This window comes from Thalia democratica, chromosome 1 (assembly GCF_965202585.1).
Source record: "Thalia democratica chromosome 1, ktThaDemo2.hap1.1, whole genome shotgun sequence".
Lineage (NCBI taxonomy): Eukaryota > Metazoa > Chordata > Thaliacea > Salpida > Salpidae > Thalia > Thalia democratica.
This window is the reverse complement of record NC_139165.1, coordinates 63,639,177-63,653,257: the sequence shown is the minus strand read 5'-3', so window position 1 is coordinate 63,653,257 and position 14,081 is coordinate 63,639,177. Positions and strand designations below refer to the sequence as shown.

The 14,081-nt window shown below is 23.8% G+C and overlaps 1 protein-coding gene across 2 annotated transcripts; it reads left to right on the top strand.

Annotated features, from left to right (window-relative positions):
• The first annotated feature begins 402 nt into the window (after positions 1 to 402).
• Positions 403 to 13,785, top strand: LOC145849188 (integrator complex subunit 11-like). Of its 2 annotated transcripts, none has more exons than XM_082954296.1 (13): positions 403 to 489; positions 2,109 to 2,238; positions 3,176 to 3,308; positions 3,509 to 3,604; positions 3,857 to 4,071; positions 5,273 to 5,414; positions 6,571 to 6,713; positions 9,288 to 9,486; positions 9,840 to 9,998; positions 10,469 to 10,647; positions 12,248 to 12,305; positions 13,123 to 13,257; positions 13,586 to 13,785. In XM_082954296.1, the coding sequence occupies exons 1-13, from the start codon at positions 417 to 419 to the stop codon at positions 13,718 to 13,720; spliced, it is 1,797 nt and encodes a 598-aa protein (XP_082810422.1). In that variant the 5' UTR covers positions 403 to 416; the 3' UTR covers positions 13,721 to 13,785. The 2 variants fall into 2 exon arrangements, with proteins under 2 accessions (XP_082810422.1, XP_082810423.1); XM_082954297.1 differs by having other exon boundaries at positions 9,288 to 9,490; positions 9,844 to 9,998.
• Positions 13,786 to 14,081: the final 296 nt, after the last annotated feature.

Below are 14,081 nucleotides of genomic sequence, written 5' to 3'. Positions count from 1 at the left end.
AGTTGTGGCACTTAATGTTTTTTTAGAATTTTAATTGTCTGAACTTATATAGTCGTTCACTGGTCTAATTAAATGGTGAAATATTTTTGAAAAATATTTATGTAAATTAATTATTAGATTGTTAATAAAAAATTAAAACAACATACTTACAGTAAACAGGAAAGTGAAGAAAAACCTGGAGTTTTTTAAAAAACTACTAAAAACTTTTTTTTGTAAAATAATATTCAGAGTATTAATTACTATAAAACACATTTATATAAATTCCACAATAATATAAATTCAAATAAAAATCAAAAGAAATTCATTAAAATTATCTTTTATAACTTGTTATATTAAGTATACTGTTGTTATTAAGTAAAAACTAATCAATATAGTTATTTTATTTTAAAATTAACAGATTAATATTTTTTATTAAAATGCCAGAAATCAAAGTAGTTCCTCTAGGAGCAGGCCAAGATGTTGGACGAAGCTGCATCATTGTCACATTAGGTTGAATGTTTGTTAATTTGTTTAAACTTTGTGTAAATAAACTTATTGTTAAGACCATAAGGGCATATAAACTTTATTTCTACAAAGTTTAACATTGGTTTTTATATGAAAGCTTAAAGCATAAACTATAAGTCAGTTTTTGTAGAGTATAAAAATATTTATTAATTTTTGAGAGGTAGACATTTTTATAAAAAGCTTCTTATACAAATGTACAATTTTTCATTGCAAATTTTCTTGGAAGTTTGAAATTCATTGAAAATATATATTCTTTTTTAATTTTTGAGCTAGAGACTTCATATTTTTGGAAAACATTCCTTTTGTGGTTTAGATTGTTATGACTTTCAATGTTGAAAAAAAAAAAAAAAAGAAAATTGTGTTTTGAAAAAATTAGAATATTAGTATTAGCCTTACTGTAAATATTTGAAGAAGTTTGGTTGAAAAATCAAGTAGAACATATTTTTTTGGTGAAATAGTCTTTTTCGTGTTTTTGGTTTAAGCCTTTCATTAGTAACCTATTATTGAACTCATCAACTTTGATTGCTTATATCTCATATGTTACTTTGAGTTTTGTTAAAAAGTTAAAAGTGTCTGATAGCTAAGATAAAACTCTACAAAAGAAGATCAGCTCATAAAAGTTAAGGTGGATCTCTCTGTACCCTTAATTTGTTATTATTGGTTTTAAGATTAATATGTCTTAATGCTAAACTGTTTACAATCAAGCTTTTAGTTTTAATACTTTATAATTCTTGAACGTTTTCAACAAAGACAATTTTAAATACTTATGTTTATAGGTTAAAATTTAAAATGAAATTTTATGATTGATGTTATATTTTTTTATAGTTGTTGCCTTAAAGTTGTTAAAAAAAGATAATTAAATTATAAATTTTTCCATAAAACATTATAATTCATTTTCTAACAAAATTTGAAATTTTTATTCATGAAGTTCCTATTTTGTCATAATTTTAAAATTTTAACATTGTTAGTTTGAAACTTGAAAAGTTAAAACTAAACTTCATAATTTGGTGTTTGTTTGTTTTAAAATTTGTTAAATTGATTTAACCTGATTCTTATTTAAAAATGTTCTGTTGAAACTTGAAATTAACATATTGTGAACTTTTATTTATTGCATAGTAAATTAATGTTAAAGACATAAGAGTAACATATGCAACATTTTTGTTTTTTTTAAAGACATAATTACTTAATGCAGTAAACTTTCTTTTTGAAATGAAAAGCTTCAAAATAATTATTTTTCATTTTAGATAAAAGTTAAGTAATCAAATCTCTAATGTTTTCTGAAGTTAAATATTACTTCACTGTAAACATGTAAAATAAAATATTCAGTTTTCTTTTCAATTTTTTTTTATAAACTTCTTTTACACTGACTTGTAGACAAACTAATGTGCAATTTTTTTTTACTTGTACAGCTTACTTTTTTTTTACTTGTAGTAAGTAAAATATTTTAATCTTCACTAAAAATAATAGTTGTATACAAAGTAATAATTTTTGCAATTTAGAAGCGGTTCAATAACTAAATTTATTTTTTGTATGCATGTAGTTGCTTATAGAGCAATCAGCTTTAGTGAAATTAAAAAGAATTAACTGACTGTTTATAATTCAAGGGGGAAAAAACATAATGTTAGACTGTGGGATGCACATGGGATTTCAAGATGAACGAAGGTTTCCTTATTTTAAATATATCACTGGAGATTCTGGAACTCTAACTGAGCATATTGATTGTGTTATTATTAGGTTTGTTGTAAATTCATTTTAACATAATACACTAAATAAATTTCTGATTCAATTCAATTATATTGTAGTATTTTGTTACAGTATTTAAAAAAGTATGTTAAATAATTCCAACCATTTATTTTCTTATCACTTTTAGTACTGAATCATTTACTATTATATATATATAAAAAAGAATTTTTAGTAATATTTTAATAAAAATATATAGTTAAAGATGTATTAAAAAATTATTAATCTTAAAGTTTTACATTTTTCTTGCACTAAAAGTAAATTGAATAATTTAAAATAAAGTTCAATAAAAGAAATAAGTATAACACACTATTGCACTTGATGTAGAAAGTTAATATATAGTATTTACCTCTAAACTTGTTTTAGTTAAAGGCATAGTGGGGTAAGAATATTTTTTTACAAAATTTAAATTGGTTTGTATATGAAAGCTTGAAGTATAAACTATAAGTCGGTTAGCATATATAAACTTAATTAACTATTGAGATATAGGCATTTTTGTAAAAAGTTTCAAATACAAGTTTATGAACCTTAATTTTTTATTGTTATATTTTTAAAAATGTTGAATTTACTAAAATCCATATTCCCATTCATTTTCTAGCTAGATTGTTTTTAGAGAAATTTTCTTAATGTTTTTAAAACTCGATTGTTGGAATTTTTTAAATATAAAAAAGTAAACTAGATAGATAAAAAAAATACAAAAAGTTAGCTTTTTCTTTATATTATCTTGTTTTTCAGAAAAAAACAATCGTCTTTTGAACAGATTTAAATATTAGTAATGGAAATACTGTAAAAATTTAAAGAAGATATATCAAGGAAACAATAATTCTTGTGTAGTTTTTTTTTTCTGTTTTTGTATTTAAAAAAGTATTTTCAACTATTTTACATACTTCTAATTGTAAGTTGTTTTATTTTGAACTGATCATCATTTCAGTCATTTTCACCTTGACCACTGTGGTGCACTGCCATATATGTCAGAAATAGTTGGGTATGACGGCAATATATACATGACCAGCCCAACAAAAGCAATATGTCCTATACTTCTTGAAGATTACCGTAAGATACAGGTTATTGGTTAAAAGATTTGTGTAAACTTTAAATCATTAATATATAAAAATGGTAATCATACAAAAAGCTTCAGAAGTTTACCCTTTCACTGATTGATTTACTGTTATCACTAAAAAACTATAGATGGAAAGTTTGATTAAACTGTTTTTGATAATATGTTTGAAGAAGGCTTATCAAATTTACTTATCTTTCTTTTTAGGTTGAACGCAAAGGAGAAAGCAATTTTTTCACTCAACAGAATATTAAAGACTGTATGAAAAAAGTTGTAACTTGTAATCTACACGAAACTGTATATGTAAGTTTATAAGCTAGCTGACCAAGTTTTTGGTTGAAATTTAAGACAAAGATATCTTTGATTATATAGCTATTAGAACTGTTACAAACCATGAAATTAAAGTATATACAAAACCTTGTTATTCAATACAATCATTATAAATAAGTCTATAAACCGTGTAGTGTATATAAACCTAACGCAAGTTTTGTTTAAAAGTAAAATAATTAATTTGTAAAATAAAAAAGTTCCGATCAATAAAGTGTTTTTGTACAGGTTGATGACCAGCTAGAAATTAAGGCTTACTATGCTGGACATGTCCTGGGAGCTGCAATGTTCTATGTAAAGTGTGGTTCCGAATCTATTATGTATACTGGTGACTATAACATGACTCCCGACCGACATCTTGGTGCAGCTTGGGTTGATAAGTGTCGTCCTGATTTGCTCATCACTGAATCTACTTATGCAACTACTATAAGAGACTCAAAAAGGTTTTTTGCTGTCAAGTTTTTATTAGTTCATTGTTGTAGTAGTAGTGCCTTATACAGAGGGCCAAACAAGAATAGGTTTAAATCAAGTCATAGGTATACTAGTTTTTTGTAACGTTTATATCCATAAGCATTACTTGTGCGTTTTAGTTTAATGTCTTATTTTTATTTGATATGAAATTAGTTTACATCAATTATGATAATAGAATAAAATTTTCTATTATGTTAAAAATAGCAAACAGACTAAAATACAAGTTTTCAGATTAGAAACATATATATTTTGTTTTTACGTAAAGTAGCTTTTACTAAAAGAAGTTTTAAAAAAGGTTTGAAATAAAGTTTGTTAAGAATCTATTAGTGGTAAGATTTAGGCTGTAGGGTATTTTACCATATTTAAAAACTGATCTTTTTTTGTAAATTTTTATTTTAACTGTTAGACACTTTTAGCCCCTTAACGAAATTCAAAGTAGTTTTTGATATACAATTCCTCAGTTTGTTCTTATTAGATTTAAAGCAAAGTCTGCAGTTGATTATCTTTGATAAGAATAGGAAAGGTGACCTGCCGTTAAATAATTTTAAAATAAATACTGTGTTGAACTCTACTTAAAACTACCGCAAATAAATTACTAAATTATTTGTTTTTAAAAACATAATTCCTTGATTTTTACATCTAATTAAATTATCTGTACATCTGACTTATTTGAGCTATACTTTTCTATTATTATTTTTTAGTTACTTAAAGTTTATTGTTAAAGTAAGTACTATTAGTAAAAGTAAGTATATATAATAAAGAAATAGCAAAAACAAGTTTTAACTTAACACAAAAATACTACCATTTAAGTTAAATAAAGTTGACAAAGGACACGAATTGTACTCAATTTGTGTTGTAAAAAGATGATAGGAAATAAAAATCTATGAAATTTATAAAAGTACTATTTTAGAATAACTTTTAGAACTTATTTTCCTTTGCTGTCTAACTTCTTAAAGTTTTGTATCACTGCATTAGCTAAATGTTAAAATTTCAAAACTAAGTTTCTCTAAATTAAATAAAATCTTTTAATCAATACATATACAATACTGTTTCTTAAGTTAACTTAAAGTATGGATTATTAAGCCAATTATGAGTTACCCTCTTCTTTTTTCAGAATAAATTTCAAGCAACAAAACTTACATTTAGTTTTCATCTAACTAATAAAACACTTAGATGCCGAGAGAATGATTTTTTGAAGAAAGTGCACGAACGTGTGGAGGAAGGAGGGAAAGTTCTGATTCCAGTGTTTGCACTTGGAAGAGCTCAAGAGCTTTGCATACTCTTAGAATCTCATTGGGACAGAATGAATTTGAAGGTAGTTTAAAAATTCAACTGAAATTGTTTGTTTATTTCCAGAAAACATTTAAATTTCTTAAGTACTATTATAGGAAGGTTTTCAAATTTTTATACACCATTTGCAACTTATTATTAACAGATTACTTATTTTGTTTTATTTTTTTGTTCACAAAGCTTTTCAAAACTATACTAAATTCAATATTTGAATTTGAAAAAATTTTGATTTGTAAATAGTTTAAAAAATAAGTTAAAATTATTACGTATGAATAAATTTAAATAAATACAAACTTGAGAGATTAAGCAAGTAAAACTTAAGTAAAGATATGTTTATTAATAAGTCTTTTTTAAAGTGTTTTCTTATTTTTAAAGTTTTTTAAAGTAAGTTTATACATTATCAAACTATTTGATTCTCTCTGAACTTAGTACATTAAACTATTGTCTAAAAATAAGTAGTTTAAATTAAACTTGTTCTATGGCTAAGTTTATTAAAAAGATAAAATTGAGTTTAAGTACTCAAATTACAATAAAAACTTTTTTTGATTTTTAAGCTAACCCTATTTCTATAAAATAAAAACTCTACTGTTTTACAGATCTTTTTGATGAAAATTTGTATGTTAATTAAATTTTAAAGAAATTTAAGTATTAGATTAAATGTAAAAATATAATTTTAGTCGTTTTCTTTTGTGTTTTTGAGCAGAAGTTTTAAAATGTTTAATTTAGTTTGTAGTAAATTGTTAATGTTTTAGATTTGATTTAAATATACTATTATGAAAAGTTTATTTAGTAAATGTGTATTAATGTTTATAGAAATATATCTTTTGCGTTTTTAATTAAATTATTTTGATTTAATAATTGTTTCTCATCTACTATTGACATTTTAATAGTAAAAGGTTCTCGATTGTACTAATATATATATATTTATTTGTTTGTTAAGTCTTTACTCTTAACATAGTATTAAATACTCTTTTAACATTCCCTGTAAGTTTAAGTTAATAAATCAATATCTACTTTTACATACTATTGGACTATCATTATATTATTATAATTTACACTGAAAACTTACCCACAGTTTAAAAAAAAAAGTAATTATTTAACAAATTGTAAACCAAGTTTTTTGTGTTTGAAGAATAAAATGCTTTTGTTATTTTGTTGCAAATAAATTATTTTAATTTTAGGTACCCATTTATTTTTCTGCTGGTTTAACCACAAGAGCAACTGAGTATTACAAAAACTTTATCACTTGGACTAATCAAAAAATAAAGAATACTTTTGTTGATAGAAATTTGTTTGACTTTAAGTACATAAAGAGTTTTGACAGGTAGTTCACATTTAATGTCTATAATGTTTTGTAATCTAGTAGTTGACGTGTTTAACGTTTTTTTTGTAGTTAATAACAATACATTAAATTTAAATATATTATTTAATTTTTCATCTTATTTACGAAGTTTAAACAGTGTTATTAGTTATAAAATATGCAATTAACACAATATTAAATCTTACTTACTGCCTTTAATTTTTTTGTTACAGCATTCATTTTGAAGAGTTTGTTTACTGCACTAAAATGATTTTTTTTAAATAACTAGATTCAAGCTAAATATTTTTTTAAATTTAATTTTATAGTTTTAATATATGTAAACAAATATCTTAGTTCAGGATTCGGCAGCCTTTTATGATAAGCTGACCAGATTTACTAAAAAAGATCTTTGTAGGCCTCACTAAAAAAGCATGTGTCAAGTTTTCTTATACAAACAAAACGTTTCCAATTTAAAAAGTAAACACTTTATATTTACTTCAAAAAGTCCCCTGAAAAGACACAAGCAGGGTTGCCACTCGGTCAGGAAAAGTCAGGAAATCAGGAAAAGTCAGGAAAAATTTTAAAAAATGACAAAAGGCAGGAAAAGTCAGGAAAAAACGGGGGGTTTTGAAAAAAAGTCAGGAAAAGTCAGGAAATTTGATAAAATTAAAAAAAAAAAGTCAGATTTTGTCAGTTTAAATTTACAAAGTTCCTTGTTTTCCAAAGCCTTCAAATGGTAAAAATTAATTAAAAGTTCTATAAATTCAAAAAAAATTCCAAAATTTTCCTAGAAATTTACGAAAATATTAATTTTCGTTCTAATGCCTTCACCTAGTATAAATAAGTAAAATATCCTTTATAAAACTGCAAAAGTTTTCTACTAACATATTGAACAAGTACCCTACTTGAACAAGCAGATTTTGTAACCTTTTTAGTTTTGATGATCTGTAGCAAGGACACTTCCATAGTGAAACTGTGATATATACACAAAAGTTTATCTAGCATGATTTTAGAATCAAAGTGTTTTTTGTTTAAATAATTGAGTTCTTTATAACTAAGCAGTTAGTTTAATATTTTATGTAACAAGTTAATGTGTATACTTTACCACTTTGTAATTTTTTCAAAGTTGTTTAAATTTATAAATTAAGTTATAAGAGAGGTATATTTCAAGATTAAGTTTACTTATTATTTGTATTTTTTGTAGAGTAACTTAAGTTTTTAAAGTAAATAAGAGTATATTTATTTATTACAAATTTTATACTAAATGATAAGAGGAAATATTTTATACAACAGATATATAGTTTACTTTTTTATGTCTTTTTTTATAGTTACTTAAGTATATTCTTTTTAATTGATTTTTAATTAAAGGATTTTATTTTAAAGAGTTTAGGTAGTATTTTATTAAACTAAGTGAACAATTTAAAGAAGTAAAACTGATTTAGAAAAGTCAGGAAAATTTTGGTAAAAAGTCAGGAAAAGTCAGGAAATTTTTCTCAGCCTGATCAGTGGCAACCATGCACAAGCTATAATTAAACCATAAGTAATTAAGCAATAACAAATCTACAGTGTTAGATATTTTATTTTGTAAATTTTACAAGTTAAAACGTTAAAAATATACTCACATAACTTTAAGGTGTCTCGATTAAAGACAGAATATAGACAATTTTATTGTAATCTTTTAGATTTTCGAGATAGATGACTATTAAAAAAATTTAGGTCTCTGTGTTAGTTTAAAATAATTTATACTAAAACGACTGTAGCTTAAAAGTTACATAAAACTTTTATAAACTACAAAAGTGACTTACAGTTCACATAATTAGCTTTTATGTAAAAGAGTATGATATTTTTTGTAAAAAATATTGTTTTTCTATGACTATGTAGAATTATTTAAATATACCAAATTCAAAACAAATCTATAGTAATTTCGAGATGCTACGTCTTAATAAATACTAAAATTATTTAAGCACATTACGCTTGATTTTCAAATCTACAAACTAAAAGTATATAAACTTAGACTAACTTCTAACAGTCCTGTATTCCATACACTCTACACATGCTTATTATAATATTTTTTAAAATTTTATTAGACTGTTTTAGTATTTCTAAAAACAAGACCAGTAATATTCATATAATACTTAACAATGAATTAAGCACCAAAATGTTTATAAATAACATATGTGTATGTTTAAAATGAATATCCGATTTAAATCATGTTTACACTATTTTATTTTAGATTTAAAACCGTTGCTAACATAATTATAAGTAATGAAGTGTAAAGCATAATAAAAATAACTTATTTTAAAGATATTATAAGTTGTAAACTAATTTTTTTCAAGTCTTAAATGTATCTTGCTAGATATTGTAAAAGACTATAAGTATTTTAATTCTTGAGCAAGAAAATGTTTACGCCTAAAACTGAGATTAGAGTATTAAACTATTCATTTTCTTAAAATTGTTAAAAATACCTTGAATTTTTTGTCAACAAAAACTTTGTTAAACAGATGATAACTACAATAAAAATTTATTATCTAAATTTTGATAACGTTTCAGTGTGCTACATAAGTTTGTAAGCAAATGCATAATTTCAAAATATAACAGGTCGTACATCGATAATCCGGGACCCATGGTGGTTTTTGCGACTCCTGGAATGTTGCATGGCGGTCTTTCTCTGGAGTTGTTCAAAAGATGGTGCACCAACCCCAAGAACATGATCATAATGCCTGGCTACTGCGTTGCTGGCACTGTTGGAAACAAAATTTTGTCAGGAATGCGTGAAATCGAGCTGAAACCTGGACATGTTAGTAAATTCTAGTATGACCAATTTTGAATAAATGGTTTTGCTTCAGTCTATGAAGATAAACATGATAAAATTTAAATTTTGGCAGGTTTACCAAAACTTTTTTTGAATGTCTTAAGCTATTTATTTAGTTTAATAATAGTAATAAAATTATTTTTTTATGCATTGACGTTTACTTTGAAAGTTATTGTTACTTCTTCTGTTTTGTAATATTCTTTTCTCTTGTGACGTTCGTGCTTTTAAAATTATCTCAGTATGAAAAAATAATGCAGTAAAAATTTCTCATTAAAAAGCAGAACAGTGACTGTCTTGTAAACGAATTATTTCTATTTAAGTTATGTAAAACATTACAGAAAGTTCAGATCCATATGAAGATAGAGTATATGTCATTTTCAGCCCACGCAGATGCGAAAGGAATAATGCAATTGATAAAAATGTGTGAGCCGGCTAATGTCATGCTCGTCCATGGAGAAAACTTGAAAATGGAGTTTCTTAAAGATAAAATTGAAAAGGTTTTTGTTTGTGAAAATTATGAACTTATGTTTTTGTTTTAATTTACAAAGTTAATTGAATTAGTTAGTTTTACAGAAAAACTCTTATTCTTTTAAAACATTTTATCTTTTACTCTAATGATAGTATATTTTATCATTGTTAGAAACACATCACTTGTGTCAGGCTATTTCTGGTACATGAGAAAAATTATTGATCACTTTTTAGTATTTTAGTAAACTTTTCTTTGGAGACTAATATGACTTTGAATTCCTTTGTAGTTACAGTAGTCTTTCTCCTAAATTTGCACTTTTTACCAAAAAAAACGTTGTGTTAAAAGTGAACATTTTAATTTAAAATTCTAATTAAGAAACTTTAAGAAAATAACTTAAAAAAAAAAACTAAATTTAGTTATTTATAAAAGGAAATTTGATACACTCATAACTACAAAAACTTTAATTGTGTGTTTTAACGATCATAACAAATCATATAGGACATGAAGATCAGTTGTTTCAAACCAGCAAATGGAGAGACTTGTGTGATTAAAACCAATCCTCCGCTGACTGTTGACATGCCAGTTAAAATGTTGAAGAGATATCTGGCAACTAATAATAAAGTTGGCGGAAAAAGTTGCAAATTGATTCAGGCACCATTAATGTGTAAAAACAACAAGTATGTTTTAGTAGATATTGTATGTAAATTATAAATTAATATTTGAAATTGAAATATCAATATTTTGAAAATTGTTAAAATTGTTTATTATTCTTCATACTAAAAAAAATATACTATAAGTTTTGTCATAGTTTACTAAACTTTCGCGGATTGTGAAAGTAAACTAACAATTTTTGTTTTTAACAAATTACTTTTATTGATAATTAAAATTTGTGCTTTACTGATTAAAATAATCATTTATTCAAATAAAAAATAAAATTTTGGAAAATAAAATTCAACCTAAAAACATTATAAATACATTTTAAAAGTAGTATTAAATTGTTTTCAACATACTTATTTTTATTATTACCTAACTGTTAAAGCATAGTTGATACAACATTGTCAGTAGTTAACAACTTTAGTCAGTTCGTGTTGTTTAGTATAATATTTTTAGATTTATTTTTACCTATACAGTTTTAAAAATGGCGATATTGTTTGATATATTTATTTTTATTGTTTCAATAAGTTACTTCTATTGGGTTTTAAAGCTTTCAATACAATTTAATTTTTATTCAAATCGTTTTAAATCCTTTGAACTCAAAGCTATCAAGATTTTTCTTTTTTATTTATATAGACTGTTTTATTCGATAATACTCTATTAATTGTAGAATCTATTTAAGCTATTATGAATTGGAATATTAACTTATTCTAAATACTTGGATTTTAGACTAATAAAGTAGTCAATTTAGGGCTAAGGGGCTAAGGCAGAAAATTTTTACCTGTTGATCTTATTTTAACAACATTTAACTTAGCTAACAGTTGCTTCTTACTGTTTAAGAAATTTGAATTGTTTTTAAGGTATTAGAGAACAAAGTCAGACAGTTAAATAAGATACATAAAAGTGCAAAAAAGTTGTTTCATTGAAAATCTATATTCTTTTACAGTTTTTAAACAATCGTTTTTAAATTATCCCAATCTAATCTTTATTTAGAAATTAATATGTATATTATAGGAAAATTGAGTAAAATCACTATTTAAAAAAAAAAAAGAATTCTATGTTTTTTAATAAAATGCATGTTGATAAGTGCATATTTAGTTTTTTAAAATTGTTACAATACAATTTTTTCTTATAATGCAATAAACACTTCCTGAAAAATTTGCGGTATTATAAGGGTGAAAGTAGATTTTTTATATAAAAAAATTGACGATGAAAACATTCCGGTCCATATGTTAATATTGAAACTTTATATATAATTTAATATACCTCATTTATAGAACTATTAGCTTCCTAATAAGAGCCAATGTAGATTTTTATTAAGAAATTAAATCCCTTAACCTCCTTTAACCTTAAAACTTAAGATTAACGAAGTTATAAATTAGTCTAAAAATCAATGAAACAGATTTATTTAAAAAGTGTTATTATAACTCAAAATTTTGAGCCTTTATTTATATTTTGTTAAGAAAATCATAGTTTTTGTTTACATCAAAAGATATTGTAAATTTAGTTATTTACTGTACATAAAATAAGAAACAAACAACGTAACTTTTAATGTGAACTAAATAATTATTTGCTAAAAAACACTACTTATAATTTCTAAAACACTAAAATCTTTGGAAACAGGTTAGAAATAATTGACCAGGATGAAGCTATAAAGCAATTAGTACTAAAAAAACATAACGTAAGTAAATTAACATGTATTTTATAAACAAGTTTAAAAAGTATATCAATAATTAATATCTAAATAAGATTAATAACCAAAAGGTGTGTAATTTTTTCTTGTAAATTTGAAATGTATACTTTTTTTTATTAAGAAACTTTTGATTTAAAGTTTGTTTAAATAATATATTACTATTAAAATGTATCTAAAGAGTAAAACTAGCTTTTAATTTTGATGTTTGTTTTGTTTTAAACTTGTTAGTGATTGTAGATTGCGTTGAGTTCATTTAAATTAGGGTCTGCAGCCTTTTATAACTTGCAGGCCAATTTCTTAAAAAAAATCTGCGTGCAGGCCGTTATTTCAATTAATCAGTGTAAAATGTTTTAAAAAATGCAACACAATAAAAATAAAATAGTAATACTAACTAACAGTTATCAAATAAAAAGTTTATACCTCAGTTTTTTTTTTAAGTATGTTTTAGCTGATAAGTTTGTAGCGGGCCGCAGTTTTCCTACCCCTGGTTTAAAGGAAAACTAATTTTTATAAAATTTCAAATATAGTATGATAATAGTTTCTAATATTTTGAATAAATTAACTTATAAGGGAATTTTTTAATAGAACTTAAAACTAGTTTAACAGTTTTCTGAAAAAAGCATTTTACATAAATACATTTTAATTTTTTCTTATGATAAACAAATGAACATAAAACTAATTGCAGTTTTAAGCTATACATATTTGTTAAAAAATAAAACAAATGTTTACTTAAAGTATATTATGGAAAATTCTTATTAATACAGTTGAAATGTTTTAATAATTAAATTTTATTTAACCTAAACAGACATCCTACACGACAACTGTTACAGTCAACAATCAAAATGGAGGGGACATTTTAACTGATTTGCACGACTACTTAAGAAAAAAATATAGAAAGGAAAAAGTTTATATGACAAAAGCTTCCTTAATTATTGGCAGTGTGAGTACAATTTGTTTAGCTTATAATTAGCAGATATTTAAAACATAAGTTGTATAATGTACCGTACAGTAATTGCATTCTCTTGAATCATGTATTTTGTATTTTAGTTAGTTGTAACATTTAATTTATTTGTTAACTAATTCAACTTTAAATTTATTGGTTGCTAAATTAAACTAGTTTAAGTGAGTCGGGCTACTTTCAATACTTAATAATTGTCAATCTTGTAATTATTATGAGCATTAAAGTTAAACTCACATTAATAAAACAAATATTGTTTGTAACTAATTTTTCCAACACCTTTAAAGTCTAACTATTATTTTTGCCATAGGTGCGCATTAAAATAATAAATGCAGAAGCTCCCGGCAGAACTGAAGTAGAAGTTTCGGCAAATGATAAAGATAAAGATGTTTTTGAATACGTAATAGAAAGTCTTGAAGAAAACACATACGCTAAAATTTGTTGATACTTTTAATTGTTATAGTTCTAAGTTTGATGAAAATTTTAGTTAATATTTATTGTTTTTCAAATTAGGAAAATAGTATAAAAACATTATAAAAACATTACACTGAAACTTAATTACTAGTTGTAAAATAATTTTATCAAATTATCTAGAAAATTAAAAAAGTAAATACTATTGATTTTATATCACTTTCTTATTAGTACAATTTGTTTTTTGTTTTAGTTTTTATAGAAATTTACAATGAAATATAAATTACTTTTAAAATAAGTTGTTTAGAGTTTATATAGGTTTATCAAAAAAAACACTATGTGACTTAATAACTAGTTTTAAAATTTGATATTATCAAGTTTGCAATATTTAATTC